Source organism: Haliaeetus leucocephalus, unplaced genomic scaffold (assembly GCF_000737465.1).
Source record: "Haliaeetus leucocephalus isolate CR32 unplaced genomic scaffold, Haliaeetus_leucocephalus-4.0 Scaffold484, whole genome shotgun sequence".
NCBI lineage: Eukaryota > Metazoa > Chordata > Aves > Accipitriformes > Accipitridae > Haliaeetus > Haliaeetus leucocephalus.
The window spans coordinates 1,961,060-1,977,253 of NW_010972920.1; the positions used below are offsets into that span (position 1 = coordinate 1,961,060).

At 47.5% G+C, this 16,194-nt stretch overlaps 1 protein-coding gene across 1 annotated transcript in view; it reads right to left on the minus strand.

Moving 5' to 3' along the window:
- SLC4A4 (solute carrier family 4 (sodium bicarbonate cotransporter), member 4) overlaps positions 1-16,194 on the minus strand; it is a 158,739-nt gene that overhangs the window by 46,399 nt on the left and 96,146 nt on the right. Inside the window, exon 7 of the mRNA XM_010575495.1 lies at positions 5,808-5,965. Coding sequence (XP_010573797.1) covers positions 5,808-5,965 — 158 coding nt within the window. The remainder of the gene's footprint in view (positions 1-5,807; positions 5,966-16,194) is intronic.

Here is a 16,194-nt window from a genome sequence, read left to right on the forward strand (position 1 = left end):
GGACTCCTGGTTTCAGCGGTTCCAGCACTGACAGAATAATCTGCTATACCCAGGGATGGCCCCAGCCCTTTACCTACAGCATCACGCAGCGAAAACTGGCACTTGGAGCACAGCTCTTCCACCCGCGCTCTCCCTCCCGAGAGCGAGAAGCCGACACGGGGCCAAGGTAAAGCACAGATGACCGGACTGCTCTGGGCCATGGAGACACCCTTTTTGTTATTTGTCAACCTTTACTAAGTTAACTCTACGTTTTCTCCAAAGCTGCTGATAAAACGTGAAACACAACAGGGTTGAGAGGTGTGACACCTCACCAGAAGTACTTCTCCCCTTACAAGCATTGTATTAAGTATCATTTTAGCTTCCTAAATCAAAACAACATGAGGTCCCAAGTCAAATGTCTTACAAGGTGTATTATATCCAAACAAGTACTTTCTATTTGAAAAATCTACAGTCCTATTAAAAAAAAAGGCATTAAGTTAGTAGGACAGGATCCATAAATGCGTATTAATTGGCATTACTAACAGTAACACTTCCTAATCAAGTTCTTCATGAGGCTTTCAACTGTTTTACTTAAGGTTCACACGGAGGTGACTAAGCCATATACGCCTAGGTCATGTCCTCTGCTCTCCTCCTACCTCCTGGAACTTTCCCTGTGTTTCACGGGTTTTTAAAAAACAACATTAAAGACAAACTGTTCCTCAGCCAACTCTTTTAAAACTCTAGGATGCCAATTATCCAAATATATTAATTTTTTAAAAAAGGTTCGTAACTTCAGAAGTTGCTGCTCGGCATTCTCCTGATTTTCCAGGGAAAGAGACATTTTCATAATCATCTCCTGAAATAATAACATCAGCTGGCTCTCTTCCAATGCATAACAGAAGTACTCGAATGCTCTTGCATTTACTAAAATGTTCTTGAAAACAAGCAGTTTGTGACACTTGCTAAATTCTTTGTCCTGACTGATTCAGCTCAGAATTGCCTTCAGTATGTAGAGCGAGACCTTTTAAAGGGCCAAATATTATGAACACAAAAACATTAATGCATTTTAGGTTTTTGGACTAGATTATGTTTGCATGCATTTAGAATCATTTAGTTATGAATACTTCCACCTAAGAAAGCCCTCATTTCTAGTTGTGACATAGTCCCTTCTCGTCATCTGCCAAGGTGAAAGCCAGCACAGAATTCCTCTTTGCTGCACACAACACATGCTGAGTTATCAAATGTCCGCTTCTGATACTTAACATTGCTAAGGACGCTTCAAGGCACAGAATGTGAGGTTTCACCTCATATCCCTTAGCAAAAAGTCTCTCTGAAGTAGCTAACAAAATTCAACGTTTCTCCCAAATGCTCTGGGCAACAGCTTACAGACAGGGCTGACAGTCCTCGCACCCAGGGTACCTTGGTTTTGAACTTTGTATGGCAGCACAGTCAAAGCGCTCAAAATCCTTTGCTTCCAAGCTGATGATGAGCCAGAAACTCAGTAATTAATTTTCCTGTTTTACCTAAAGCACTATTCCTCCTGTCATTTTTGCATGCTTTACCCTTCTTAAGCAGACGATGACCACCGGCTATGTATGATTCCCCTTTTAATCATATGGACTACGCCACCAAACCCAACAAGAATCAATTCATTCTCACAGCTGAATAATTCCAATTCGAAATGGACAAAAGTGCCCTGGCCAATGCATCGTAAACCCAGCCAATGCACCTCGAAGACCTAAACGCAGCGGCACAGCAGCACTCTGTACAAGCGCAGTAACCTGGTGTTATGGACCTAACAACCTCCTATGAGCGAACACAACCCTCCTGGACCTTGGAGGGAGGTGACGGCAAAGACTGCGGGGCAGAATTTCAATCTAGTTTGCCCAAGGAGGCAACAAGGCTTTATGTGCTGTGCTTCTGAGAAATTTGGCTAGAAATCTCCATGAAATCAAACGAAAAGCACACTTAGGAGGTACAGAGTGAATACAACACAGACAGGCTCCAAAGTCAGTGCAGCACTAATATTTTCCCATCCATTTGGGGCATCCTGCAAGAAATCCCTAATGTCCATGACTATCGATTTCCCATACGGGGTAAGGGTCGTCGTGAAAACTGTCCCAGGACCAAGCCTCACTGTCGTCTCTTTGCCAGCTGACCATCAGTGGAGGAGACAAGGTCATCCCATGTCCTATGTCCTGTCTGCCCGCCCCCGAAATAAAAAAAAGAAAGAGGAGGAAGAGCAACTAAAACAAGATTCAAGTTCAGCCTGCTCATCCGTGCCTATCTCTCAAATCTGGAGCAAGCAAGAGCAGCAGCTCCGAAAGGGTTAAAGGCACCTACACAGAGGAAACTCAGTAAGGTCTTGGAGAAAATGTTTCTGTTTTTGAGAGGGCTGAGGGGAAGCAGTCCTTCTGTTGTTGGACACCACGTGAGATGCCTGCAAGGCACCAGCATTCCCAGCGGAGATACACGTTGATGGGCTTGAGGGCTGAAAGAACAACCTCTTGATGCACTTTTCCAGTGGAATCCGCTGACGGAAGGAGCACAACTTGAGACTGCAGTAACGAAAGGAGATGGTGGAGTGTTTGGTCCGTCTTCTATTTTGCAGAGGTGATCCTTCAAGTTTTGGGCAACGTACCAACATTGCAGGCTTCTCACCTGATGACCAACACGTGAAAGCAGATAGACAAAGGTAGGCCTTTTCTGCCAGCGCTGCGATTTCCCAGAGCAAGTCCTTCTGCTGGAAAGGCTGCTATAAAGGACACAGCCCTGAAAACTATGCCAGTGCTGTAATTAGTGAACAGGACACACACCTCACCCTCACCTACAAAGAAGAAAAGATGCCTCTGCAGTTAAAAGCTTAAGTTAGGAGGCAAAGGAGGAGAATCTGACTCCTGGTTCTGCCACATGCTTCCTAAGTGACCTTTGGGCAAGTTACTTCATTTCATTTGAGACTTGTAGGCACAGGCAATTTCTCAGCACCACATATTAGACTATGCAAGTCTGTACAGCTTATCTCCCCAAAAAATCTTTCCCTTGCTCATTCTTCATCTTTTTTACCCATTGATGTTACATTAACGCAGCAGACCTGAACACGACTGCACATTTCTTTTATGAAAATAAAAAGCTACATCTATTGCATTGTCCAGGACAGAAACAGCCATACCCAAGCCATGGTGCCAGGACAGTAGCTAAGTGCTTGCCAAAATGAGGAGTTCACAGCACTGTGGGATTAAATTCAACATGAGAAGACCAAAGTCCTTACAGTTTTTTTCAACCTGATTGGTAAAAAGAAAACTCAACACAGTGAAAGGCTGGGATCTCTCTATGCCGATTTCAGATCCCTGATTTTTATTACTAGGGCTGTATGAAAACACTCCGCTGAGAGACTTTCCCTGGAGAGTTCCTCAGTTCCCGCTGATTTCTTTTAAGTAAAAATTTACTTTTAAGTAAAGGAAAGTGCCTGTCACCGCAGGAATAGATGGCCACGCGAAGACCACCTCCCTTCTGCATTACAGGTCAGCACGCCCACAGCCCTGTGCCGAAACCTGGGTGTTTAACCCCCACCTGCCCCAGATAAAAAGAACCTGCTGCTTTCTAAAGAGAGAGACAGACATGGGTCACGCTGCAGTTACTCGATAGACCTGGGTCACCATACTCCTGCAGCAACCCACAGCGCTGAAACGTTTGCTGTTTATTTAGAAAACCCAGGTGGTTTTGCACTGCCTGGCTTTGCTGGCGTGGGTTTGACGATTTTACCAGGAACCTGATAGAGTCTGCGGGCTGTTCAGTGCACATCCACAAGACGAACGTCCTCCGCGCGAGACTGCCGAGACTCGGGGCTGACCGAGGAGACGCCCCACCGCAGCTCGTCTGAGCCCTGATGGGATTTCCTTGATTGAATTTCACAGGATGCAGCCATGGCAAATGGCTCTTCATTACTCAGGAAGGCCATCTAATGAGCCTCCCTGCTTTGATTAGGGCTAGCATTTGGTTCAGAGGACAGCAAATGGATAATACTATTTCCTGGAAAAAAATGTTGGCACGGAAGGACGTATTGTCTTGATTAATGCTATTGAGTAATGAGGTCGTTCAGCAATCCTAGATGTAACTTCCTGGCTCCCACTACCAAAACAAACAATACCTGATTTCACATCTGCTGAAAAGCATTCGGAGATGTGTTTAAAAAAAAGAGCAAGCGGGATTAGACTTCGAAGCTGAAATACTGAAGTACATGGAGCTCACTAATGCTAAGGAATGCAGAACAGCCTTTTCTGAGATTAAGACCCTTATATCTCCCCATACTCCTACCAGAATACCCAGCGTGTGCAAACAGTTGTTGATGTGGTCATTTTAAGGAGCCACTTAATGAAACTCCCAAGAAATACAAACACTGCTGCATTACTACAAGGCAATTAAACAGCAAAACTAGATCATCTTTCTCCTTTGTTTGGTACATGGAAATAAGGTACAGATTGCAACAACCATATAACTTTAATTCCACGCAATGGCTGTGATTGATTCCCGTATCAGTAACGCACTAGCCATGTGCTTTTGTCACAGTACTACGTCTCTTCTCACAAAATACTCCCCGATATCGCCTCAAACCCTGCAGGCATTATTCAAATCACAACCTTCACTCTGTATTGAAAGCCCTTGAAACCCATCACATAAAATATGTATTTGCACATTAGCGGTGCGAAAGCTGCAATGTGAACTCCGTAATCACAAGCAAAACGCAAAGTAAACCCTTTGCAAGGTGATAGCAGGAGCAGCCCAGAGCCCAGCAGTGCCGAGGAGCAAGGCACCGCAGAGCGCGGTGCTGAGCTGAAATGGGATATTGCAACCCAGCTGCAGGCTGTCCACCTGCAGTCTCGCTCGTCCTTCTCACCCAAATTCTGCTGCGCTCCGTTCTTACTGCGCTTCATTACCTTTTAATACTCATCATTTTTACGGTTCTTACCTCGGTGGGGTGCTTGTGTGTATATATGAAGCAAAGATATACTACTACATAATGCTCACATACAGCAGATGTTCTGGACGTCTATACTGGCAATTTTTCTCTACTCTGTTACATGATAAACAACATGCAATTATATAATTAAGGGTAATACTGTTAAGAATTCAAACAGGACCTTAGCTGTGTTATTCTGGTAGATTTATACACTCGCTCTACAGACAGTTATGCATATTCAAGCAGTGAATTCAAATATTTAAGAACATAAAATACATTCATATCTGCAAGACTCAGATTAATTTGCAACATGACTCACAATAAATAAAATATTTATATGACGTTTGTCTCTGAACCATTATGCATTACAAAGCAACAAACAGTGTCACTACCCCTGATAGAATTGTATGCCCCAGTTTACCTGACTATTTTTTTTTTGCCCCGGCAAGGCCAGAATTCATGTAATACGAGTTTTTTAGAGGAAAAATATGTACTGCAAAAACATACAGAGGGAATCTGAGCTACGTACAGCGTGTCTTGGTCGGGGGGGGAATCATAAGGGGCAGGAAAAAAACCCCAGTAGTTAAATTTCGCATTGATAGTGCCCTTTACTGCTAAGCTGTTCAGTTATCCTGTTCGTGCAACGCTTGTGTATTTTACAGCTTGTATCTTATAACCAAATTCAGGACCTGAAAATTATTAAGCAGCTACAGTGAGTTTTGCTACTTTAAACCAATAACCCTGACCGTTACGCACGTCACATGCTGGAAAGCAACGGAGAATGCTGTCTTCTGGCCTGGTGTTTTTATTTTAAAAGGTGGAAAAGCAGCTTCCAATTCTCGTCCCCTGCCTGGGGGCTGAATTCTCTTACCGGGTAGGTACGGGGACTTCAGTCAGAGCACCCAGCATGACTGCCTGCTGCAGCCGGACGAAGGCAATGAAAGGGCTCTCCAGGAAATCTACCTCTCCCACCAGCACGTTGGAAGCCTCAGCATCACGGGGCAATTTCTTCATGAATTTATTCTTCAGCTGCATCAGTCAAAGAGGAAGGAAAAGAAAATTAAGTCTCGTTAGGCAAGCAAACAGGAACGTGCAAGAAAATTTACCCAGTTTTCACCCACGTTTCCTCCTGGGTCAGAATATATCTTTGGCCAATATGTACCATCCCCACAGAGTCTACTGAGATAGAAACGCTAAGATCAGCCCCAGAAGAGCAACGCTGACATCGGTGCTGGGAGCCAAGGCGACGCCGAGAAGATTACGCCTCTTGGAGGCTTCTGTTTCTGTTTACAGACCTGAGGTGGTATTATTTTGGGGAGAAAAAGGTGCATAGCGCTGAGGAGGACAAGTCGATGTGGGCAGGGTTTCAGGAAAAAGCGCCGCACCACCTCGCTGCCCGGCCATCCGTGCCACGGGGAAGGTCGGGCATCTTCTACGAGTGAAAGCGCAACTCCGCGTTCTGCAGCCGCTGCTACAGAAACAACTGGCCTGAGGAAAACTAACCCTGAAGGACAGGCACCAGGAGCTGGGCAGCTGCCTTTCGCCGTGGACGCGTCTTTTCAAGTTCCAAGGGAACGGCAAAGCTTAGCGCAGGCTTTTAGGAGCGCGTTTCCTAGCCTGCGGCTTCCCCCTTAATCTAGAATTTGCTTGAGGTTACCTGCAGCCATTGTTCCCGTTGCCGGTGCAGGCCAGCACAGGAGGAGTCACTGGGCAAAAGCAGCAGGCGTCTTGGTTTTGAAACGACGTTAATGGTCTCGGTAAGTGTCTAGGTGAGAGGCTGGCTCGTTACTGCTTCCCACCATCACTGCTCGAGCCCTCCGGCAGGCTGCGGTCCTCGGAGCATGGACCAGGGCACGGCCGAAGGGGGACAGAGGAACGTCTGCCATCATCAGAGACCTTCTGTCCAGGAGAAACCCCCTTCTCGATGCTTCTACAGAATGAATCCTGGATGGCTACTACATCCCTCACCTCCCCAAGATCCGAAGGAAAAGAAAGCCTTGGGAAGAAGCGAAGTGAGACGCGACATCCATGAAGAAGACAGAAACCAGAGAGGGTTTCCGAGGAAAATAAAAGCACCGAGAAGCCAAGGTTGACGTGGGGGGCGATGAGGAAGAGGAAGGTTACGAGCGGCACAGCCGGCCTCCGCATGGGTCCTGAGCCAGGAAGGGCTGGGTGGCAGAGGGAAACCCCTCCAGACGCTCACGGTGCGGGCTCTGTGTTAATTGTTCCCCTCCTGACGAGGCTCCTAGCACTCTGCTAGCCCAGGTATGAATACCAAGCAAGGGGGGGGTTGTGTGTGTTTTGTGTGTGTATACATATTTATATCTCAAACCCAACTATTTCTTTGAAGAACAATCATATCTACCCTTAATCAATTTCCACAATTTGTACAACAGCAACACAACTACGCGTGCGGAAGCTGAGGGTAAGGGCACTTTTTAAAAAAGGATCAGTAAGCAGGCAGGTAGCAGTAATTGCCTGTCTTCACCCTCTACTCTGATAGTACACAGAAACTCCCTCCTCCATCCCAGCCACATAACCAAAATACACGTAAAACCCCACCGCCGAAAGGCTGCTAATGATGTTGCTAGTCACAGTGTAGCTAAAAGACCTCTCATGTTTCCACCATCAATTAAACATCCATTGCTTTATGATCAAGTTATGGCAGCCAATGTTTTACCCTGCCACAGCAACTCCTACCTTGATCCCAACTCTGTCCCGTGTCCTGTAATACCCTGCTGTCAGAGAAATTTTAAGCAGCTCACACAGAAGTTTAAGTAAATAAACTGCTGACATCTGGAGTACATACATATATACCACTCTGCCTGATCTGTTCCCAGTGGCAAAAATAGGCACTTCAGCAGCAGCTCACGCCAGAGTCTGGCTGCACACGCTCTCAGAAGCCCCAGAGCACAGACACTGACTGACGGTTTTGATATTTATGAACTAGAATACCTTAATCACACAACAAAAAGTAAGGCGTATGGTAATTCCCCGACAGATTCTTCCTATCTTTAAATTGATGCTGCCAATTGTTCACCATCTGATAACGCATCCCTTGGAAGAACGAGCAGATGACAAAACACTCGGACGCAGGAGTTTTAGGGCCACGCTCGGCAAAACCTGTCAAGGAAATCTGGTGCTTGTTAATGGAGAGCTTCTCTGTAACGAGGGGACTGTCTGTGGGGTGACAAAGCGCTTAAGCGTCCTCCCTAAACGAGTACAGCATCCGCTGCTGCAGACGTGCACCCGAGTGGGGACAAAGCTGCTGTCAGGAGAAGAAGAAAGGTGAGATGCCCAGTGGCAGAGGAGGATGCTGCTCCTCAGCCCCCCCCTTCTCTAGGCAGCATGTGGGGGGTTTTCCCCCAAGCACCTCTAAGAGAAACGAAATCCCCCCTCTGCCAGCCCGCCAAAGCAAGAGTCATCAAAACAACCTTCACCACACTCATGGGAAGCTCTTCTCTCATGGCCAGTCTCTCCTCTGATTTTCCTGAACGAGTCGGGGTCAAAAGTAAAGAAAGAGCAAACACTTAGAAACTTGCTAATGCTTTGAAACAGGGGTTTGGGGTTCTTCCCCCTTAACTTTTGGGCTAAGATACAACGTGGTGCCATGGCAGCAGCAAGGCACTGCGTGCTGCCGAGCTGCGTGTGGCGCGAGGATAAAAGCATAAAGATGTCTAACTCTTCTGTTGGAGAAGCAGAGACACCTCCTGGGAAAAGGAACCAAACCGGCTGGCAGGCTTGCTCTGATCGCTCTTTATCCCCAAAGGCTCAGGTTACCCTTTTTAAAGGATGGTAAAGGAGAATGTAAGATCAAAATCATTGTCGGGAAAGGATAGGTTCTTCTGAAGTGCACTCAGGTAAATTGAGACGATAGTATATGAAGAACTTGCGCATTTCAGCAAATATTTTGTAGCAAAAGAAATTCAGCAAAGATACCAACGTTTCTGTCTGATCACTCGAGTAATCTCATTTTCTTACTCGACCAGGTTATTTCAACATGTCCTTGCCACGATGCCTTTCTAGCCTTATTCTTTCTCCGTACTCTCATGATCTTTGACTGCTCCTTTCTCCTCAGTAACATGAGCCTGAGTTGTTATCTGAGCTTTTTTTGGGGGGGGGTGGTGCTTTTTCTAGTGTTCTTTCACACTGTTTCTACACCTTTGCCTTTTTCCTCATTAACAGCAACAACAGCTGTGCCAGAAACATGACAAAGGGAGCTGGCGAATCCACCGTGAGCACACACCAGTGCAATTACACCGCTCATCATCAAGCTTTCTCATACTTAATATCTAGATTTTAGTCTACCCGAAAACCAACGCGACTTGATTTTTTTATTTTAAAAAAAGCAAAACAATGTAGTTATGTAGTATATTGTATCATACTAAAAAATCAAGTATTTAGTAGAATTTCCTATTGATTTTTGCTGCCTGATGAATAAGAAAAGCACATGGGAACATATGTATTTTTCATCGTATTTGCAGTTTAACTGTTCATTCATGGCAAGCCCGCCGTTAACTGTGGCTCTAAACATGGTGGTGTATGCGTGGCCTCTCCTGCCTCCTCCAACGCCGTTACACCTGGACTGCAAAGCGTTGCAGCCCACATAGCATCGCCTAAGGCAGCCTGTCACTCCAAAGTGGAAATAAGCTCCGGGTGTTTGATCTAGAGATATCCACCCCAGTTCCCGCATGGGGATAGGCATGCAGTCATTTTCTGACTTGAAAAGGGAGAGCAGAGCAAGACATTCTGCTCCCTACAGCTTGCGTCTTTCCGAGGGCTGTCTGCTCGCTGCAAAAGCGGTGGGAAAGCAGCACCAGAGGAGCCGACGTAAGGTGAATCCCTGCAAGGAAAGCGGCGCTGGGACTTCAGTCACGATACAAGCAGCGCTTCTAGAAATGGGGCAAAGCATCTGTTGTGTTGCTGAACAGCGGAGCTCAAAACTGCAGGAAAGCGAGCTTAGAAGACGACCTATAAAGCTGTATTTATCCATTTCCAGCAATCCTTCCCGAGGTAGCCAAACGGTATCCCAGGTCCAATTCTGTGCTTATCACCGTTAAACCAGAGTGCCAGAAGAAATCTACTGACCAGCATCGTTCTCATCAGCCACCTGCCAGGGTTACTCTCATTTATACATCTTCTCCCAAAGTACAGCTACGGCTTCGTGCTAAAAATAGTTCCTTACAGCCTGAAGGTTATTCTTCTCATCTCTGCACCTATGTACTGTAACTGTAGCACAGCGGACGTGAGCAGGCTCACAGGGCTCTGCAACACGCATCCTCTAGCTGACAAAATATCAGCCAAGTCCAACTGTGGGGAAATCGCTTCTGATTTTAAAGCACTGCAGCAGCAGCAGCAGCTGAGTTTAAAAAAAATCAACCTCTCCTGGCTCTTTTTGGGTATCTTCCTGGCACTTGAAATCTCTTCAGCCTGGCACAGGATTGCCTTTCTGCGAGGTTATCAGATTCGCTCGAGCAGGGCTGCTGCGCGGCTGCGGCGCTGCTCTTACCCCCAGCCTTCCCCGTAGAACCAGCAAAGCCTCCCGCAGCCCTGGCCATGCTGGTGGGGGGCCACCACTGCCCCCACCTTACACCCACCCCGCTGTCCGGCTTAGCACTCCGGCTGCGTCCTCGCAGCCCGGGAGGGATTTCCGACTGTCCTCTGATCCGAGACAGCTTTCTTTTTAACTTCGGCAGAGGCAGAAGTAATTTGAAGTTGAAGGCTTTTGAAAAATCCTGCCCTTAGTCGGTTCCCACCCTGGGTGATCTTTGGAGGTGCTCTGTGTTTGTCTGGCTACGGGTGAATGGCGAGGGAGGATGTACTGCCAGAAACACCGACGGGGGGGAACGCTCAACTCGGCTGCGAATCCCTAACGAGCTTTGCCAGTAGAAAAATGGGAAAAGTCTCATGAAAAGGTATCAATTATTGATTCAGCAGGAAGAAAACTGCTGGAACAATCCCACTCCTGCACGCACGAGTCAGGATTACCACCAGAGAAAATATTAAATAAGCATCAAGAAGCTCTGTGGAGGAAGCCTGGAAAAGTGCTACCAGTTCTTCCATGAATCGTGTCTTGGAGGAAACTGGAGATTAAAAAAAATAACGGGAAGGTGGCAAATCCACAATAAACGTTCAACTTGGCCGAACAGGTTGGTCGCGCGCTTGCGCGTGTTGCTGAACAAGCACCGTGTTGGCCCAAACCCAGGTGCCTTTCTGAACCAGAGCCGACGAGCAGGATCCCCACGTCAGAACGGCATGACTAATTTTAGTGGTTTTTGCTCCAAATGAGTTTTGCAGCACCACTCGCCACTTTCTTAAATCATTTATCAGCTAGGTGATGGGAAGGGTGCAGTCAGCACTTACAATCCATTCTGAACCGTTCCCCAAAGAAGCTGCTGAAAGATTCGAGTCCTCAGCAGCACCCGAGAGCAGGGAAGGAGGGAGGGAGGCCGCGCAGCTGGAAGCACTATAGTCACTTTGCCTGCACTCTGCTAAATCGAGCATCGTTCCAACCCGACCACTAACGTTATGTCAAAGGCCACAGATCTCCAACGCTGTATTTGCAAAAAGGCACGGCAACCTGAAAGTCACCGCTTTCCTAAATGTCTTTTAACGCTCTGTTATCATCAGCATCACTTAAGCTTTATCGGACATGAAAGCAATTCCTAAGCACACACGGCTTTTATTGGATCTCTCCGTTTGCTCTCGGGCACGTTACTGTGCTGTAGGCCTGTCCGCCTTGCCTTCTCGCAGAGGACATTGCTGCACAGCCTGCGAGGCAGCTCCCAACCGCTGCCGTTTCCAGCCCGAAACGCAGGTGTAAAGGCAAGGCAGGAGACCAGCTCAGCGGGAAGGAGCAACCGCAGCCACCGGGGCCAAGGTTAGGTACGTGCCCCCGGACCTCCTGGCAAGATACTCAAAACCAATTTAAGGGACCAAGTCAGACTGATTTTCCTAAATCGCTCACCATCAAGTATTTTGTAGAGGACGGAAAACTTCTTCCTTTCTTTTGGGAGCACCTAGCACAAGCGAGAGCGTAGCTGCTCACCTACCCAGGGCAAAAGATGAAAAGGAGCACTTGGCTGAACAAACGCACGGCTTCTGCCCGCCACCCCTGGCACACTCTGCAAAGTAGTTTGCAGGCTTGTCCAAGGCAGGAGAATACCCAAGGCAAGTGGAAACTCCACTAAATGAGTCATTAGCTGAAGCATCAGAAACACAAAGCCAACCCAAAACCCATGATACAGCACTAAAATTGTAACTGGAGAAGCCCTTTAGCTAGTCACATTACTGTAATGATGCTCCAGGCTCTGCAGAACAGCCTGCAAGGAACACGTAGGCACTGATCTTGGGAAGAATCTGTTTGCCCTTATGTGTCATAGTCATATTTGATCACCCATAGCCTAAGGAAGAGTTACCAAAGAAAAACCTCCAGCTGTGTGAGCCGGAGTTCAGTTAAAACACACCACCTGTTCAGGAAAAGCCTCCTTTGAAATTGAGGTTACAAGCCCATGAAAGCTTGAAATCAATTGCTCCTTGGGGACCAAGCTCTGCAGCGTGCCATATGGCATCAACAACTACCTCTGCCTTCGCACAGCACACCTCGGCGCACCGAGCGCCGCGATCGACGCCGGTTGACTTTGGCTACTCACCCCATTAGCATTGCTTGGATTTAAATGCCAGCTCCACGGGGGGAGCAGCCCCGATGAATTGAGATGGGACACGGCTAGTCCATTCACATGCCATCTTACTCTGATTTTACACAAGGTAAAGCTTTTGCAGCTACGCCCCGTTTGAAAAATCAGCCCTAAGTGGAAGGAGGGCTGGGACAAAAGAAAACCTGGTAGTGAAGTGTGAGACCACGACTCGTTTGAGCTTTTCTGCTACGGGTAGAGCAGCTGCCTTTATGGGATATCGCCACTGTCCTCACCTGACAGCACCTGCTGAGTGTGCAGCAGGGAAGCCCCTATGCGCTTACAGCAAAAGGAGAAATAAAAGAAAAATGTTATTCAGGTCTAATGCCATTACATAGATACAGCAGATAACCAATAATCCCTGTCTTATCCTTACAAAACCAATATTAATAAACCAAAACCAGAATGAAAGGGCCATCCACTGACTTCACCTAAGGAAGCTATAAACAGATACTAAGTTCATAACCTGCCTTCTTCCAGCCGTGCAGGATCTGAAGTGTGAGCTTGAATCCCCCTTCCCATTAGCAGCGTTTAGCTGCTACTGTCAGTGGAACTGAGTGACCAAAGCAAACGCCACTGGCCTGGGAAATTGAGAATGCTGTCTATCTGGCAAATATCAAGAATATAGTTTCCAGGCTTTTGCTTAAAAGCCCAGGAAGGCGGCTTTTGGCAGTCCCACTCTGGGAAAGCAAAGCTACCAGGGCTATCCCATCCAGTGCGGAAAATATTCCACCCCTCCTCTTCTTCTTCATGTCCTTCACCATTTTACAGATCTCCCTCCTCTTCCCCAAGCCACACTTTTGCAGGCTGAAGACCCCTAGATGACATTTAGCGTCTCCAACAGAGTCCATTCCAACCTGCTCTTTTTCACTCTACCGCGTACTGTTTCTAAGTTCACTATATTCAACAACCTCCAGCATTGCACTATTAAAAATAGCCAGTGCTTGATGTGGGGACGACAGGGAGGGGAGGAATCCATGTGAAGGTTAGGGTATGATGTGGCTGCAGGCTCCAGCTCCCGCTTAGCTCCGGGTGCAGCAAAACTCAAAGCCACTAAATGCAGCTCTTCCCCCTCAAAGCACGGCAAAAACCCGAGCATTCGAAAGAACCGCTGATCCTACAGATTACCGTCACAAGCCTAACTGCACACGCGGTGCTTTGTGTAACTAAGGGAAGGCTTAACGGTCCCTGATCACAGGGAAAAGGGATCCAGTTCCCCAAACTCCTCTTACATCAAAGCCAAGGGCAACGCGGGGGATCTTCCAGCGTGGCAGGCGGCATCGGGCTGCCCGAACAAAGGCTCGGGAGAAGAACTCCTCTGCGGGTGCGGAGCGGGGAGAAGAGGTGAGGGCTGCATTATTTAACAGAGGCCGCTTAAAAATTCACTGTACCTTCTGTTTACTCTGCGTAGGGGGATGCGTGCTCACCTCCGCACGGCGTCCTACTTCATCGCGGGGCACCCACACGTGAGCACAGACACGCAGAGCTTTTGAACTTCAGAAAGGTTAATTCCCCCAGGAATTTGAATCTGCCTCTGTCTCTCTTTTTTTCTGTATCTGTTCACACATACGTTTAAGATTACCTTCCATGAATGCTTACCCCAAGGGATACCGTCAACACTCTGTGTTTTGTCTATGCGCAGAACTCCACTACCACCCAGGAATGCTTTAGAGGTGTGCTGCTGATACACTGCGGGGAGAAACGATGCAAGCAAAACTGCTCTCTGCACCAAGAAAAAAGGCCAGAGTAAATGAAACTCCAGTTAACTAAACTTCCTAGAAACTTTTCCCTTCCTTCAGAAAGGTGGCAGTGGTCTGTGCTGGAAGACAGTCATTTTCATTAGAGCTCCGTGGAGTGAAAGTAGGTCATCCAGGCTGACAGACCTAAAAATTAGGAATGTCTGCTTGTGACCGCGCAGATGAGGGACAAACAGGAAAAGCAGCAAATCGCTCCCACCATTAATCACTGGACTTCACTCCAAACAGTGGGATCCCATCAGCGCCCTCCCCGTCCATCGGTCCCCCAGGAAAGGCAAGAGGGTTTCTCTCAACAAAGCCAACTTCTTTTTTAACTTTAGAGCTGGCTTTGGCACAGATTCCCTGTTGATATGGAAACACCGTTTTGAATAAACAGTGCACACACCACAACAAATAAGAAGGGTTTTGTGCCTCTCTCTGACTGACCATATTCATTCAGAGCTGGTTTTTTTTCCCATATACGAGCTCTTCAAAAGCGGAGATAACGCCAGGTCAGTCAACTCCCCTTATATCAACATATATTCATTTCCTATAGGCTACTGCATCAGCTCAGTAATAACAGGTCCCTATCATTATCAAAACAGGTTTTCTTTAAATGTCCCCTTTATTTTACATCTTGAGTGTTAAAGAAATCCTTGCGATTCAGCCATTCGGAGCTGCCAAGGACATTTTAAGAGAGCACGGCCAAAGGATTTCTCACGGGAGGAGGGACAGAAGTGGGAACAGCAGTGGGAACTTCCCCGGCTTCCTACGGTCCACTTGCACTACGGCAACAAAGGGCTGATCGAGCCTGTACTTGACTCTTCTCAATCACTTTCGTTCACAGATAAAGCTGTAAAAATAATTTTAAATATTTTCAAGTTATTAAGACTACATGAATCAAGAGCTAACTAACAATCCTAGCTCTAACACCATAAATGACAAACTGTCCCCTGGGCATTGCGAAGAAGATTAAAACCTTGTCCTCCCCAAAAGGTTGCTCAAACGGAGAAGGGATGCAGCTGCGGGCACGGTGTGGCTTGGGGTGTCTTGCACGGGACAGGCAGAGCGGAACTCCAAGGTACGTTGCCAAAGGAGAGCTCAGTCCAAACACGGCTTCAGCAATACTAAGTATAAGCAAGGCCACTAATATTTCCCACAGATTAATCATGTGGGGACGTTTTTACAAACATTCTCCCCAAGCGCTTGTGACTCCGATACTGCAACTACAGGCCAGTGTGGGGCAGCGTAGTTTGAAACTGGCTAGAAAGCTGAAAACCGCACAGAAAGTCCTATCTTGATGTGCACCGAAAATAAAGAGAGAATGGAAAAGTAACACTAGCAAAACACCTAGGCAGCAGCAGGCAAGCAGCCGTTGTTATCTGTGCCGGCAAAGGCAAGGATAGTGAAGAGCCGGGCAACCAGGAACACAAAGCCAGCCTTCCAGATGCAGGCATAATCCACATGGAGAAGTTTCGCCGGCGTAGCCGCATCGGTCGGCTGTGTGGAGAAACCCTCGTTCTGTTGGCGTCCACAGCTCACACCAGCAAAAGGATGGCTTCTCGCCAGTACAGAGGTGCTTCCAGCAGGTACGGGCTGTGGGTCTGCCGTGCGGACTTGCCGGCACGGCATAATTGCACTGGTAAGCCCTTTGACCTGCAGACGAGCTTTTAATAAAAAGAAAATCAGAGAGGAGCGTGGGATGCCACCAGCACCACAGGGTGAAGTTTGGGATGTGCCTGTGCAGGCTGCCCAGCGCTCTTCTTCCATACCCCCCTTCTGGGCACCCACTTTGACAAAAGGCTGCTTGCAAGCTGGCAGGAATTCA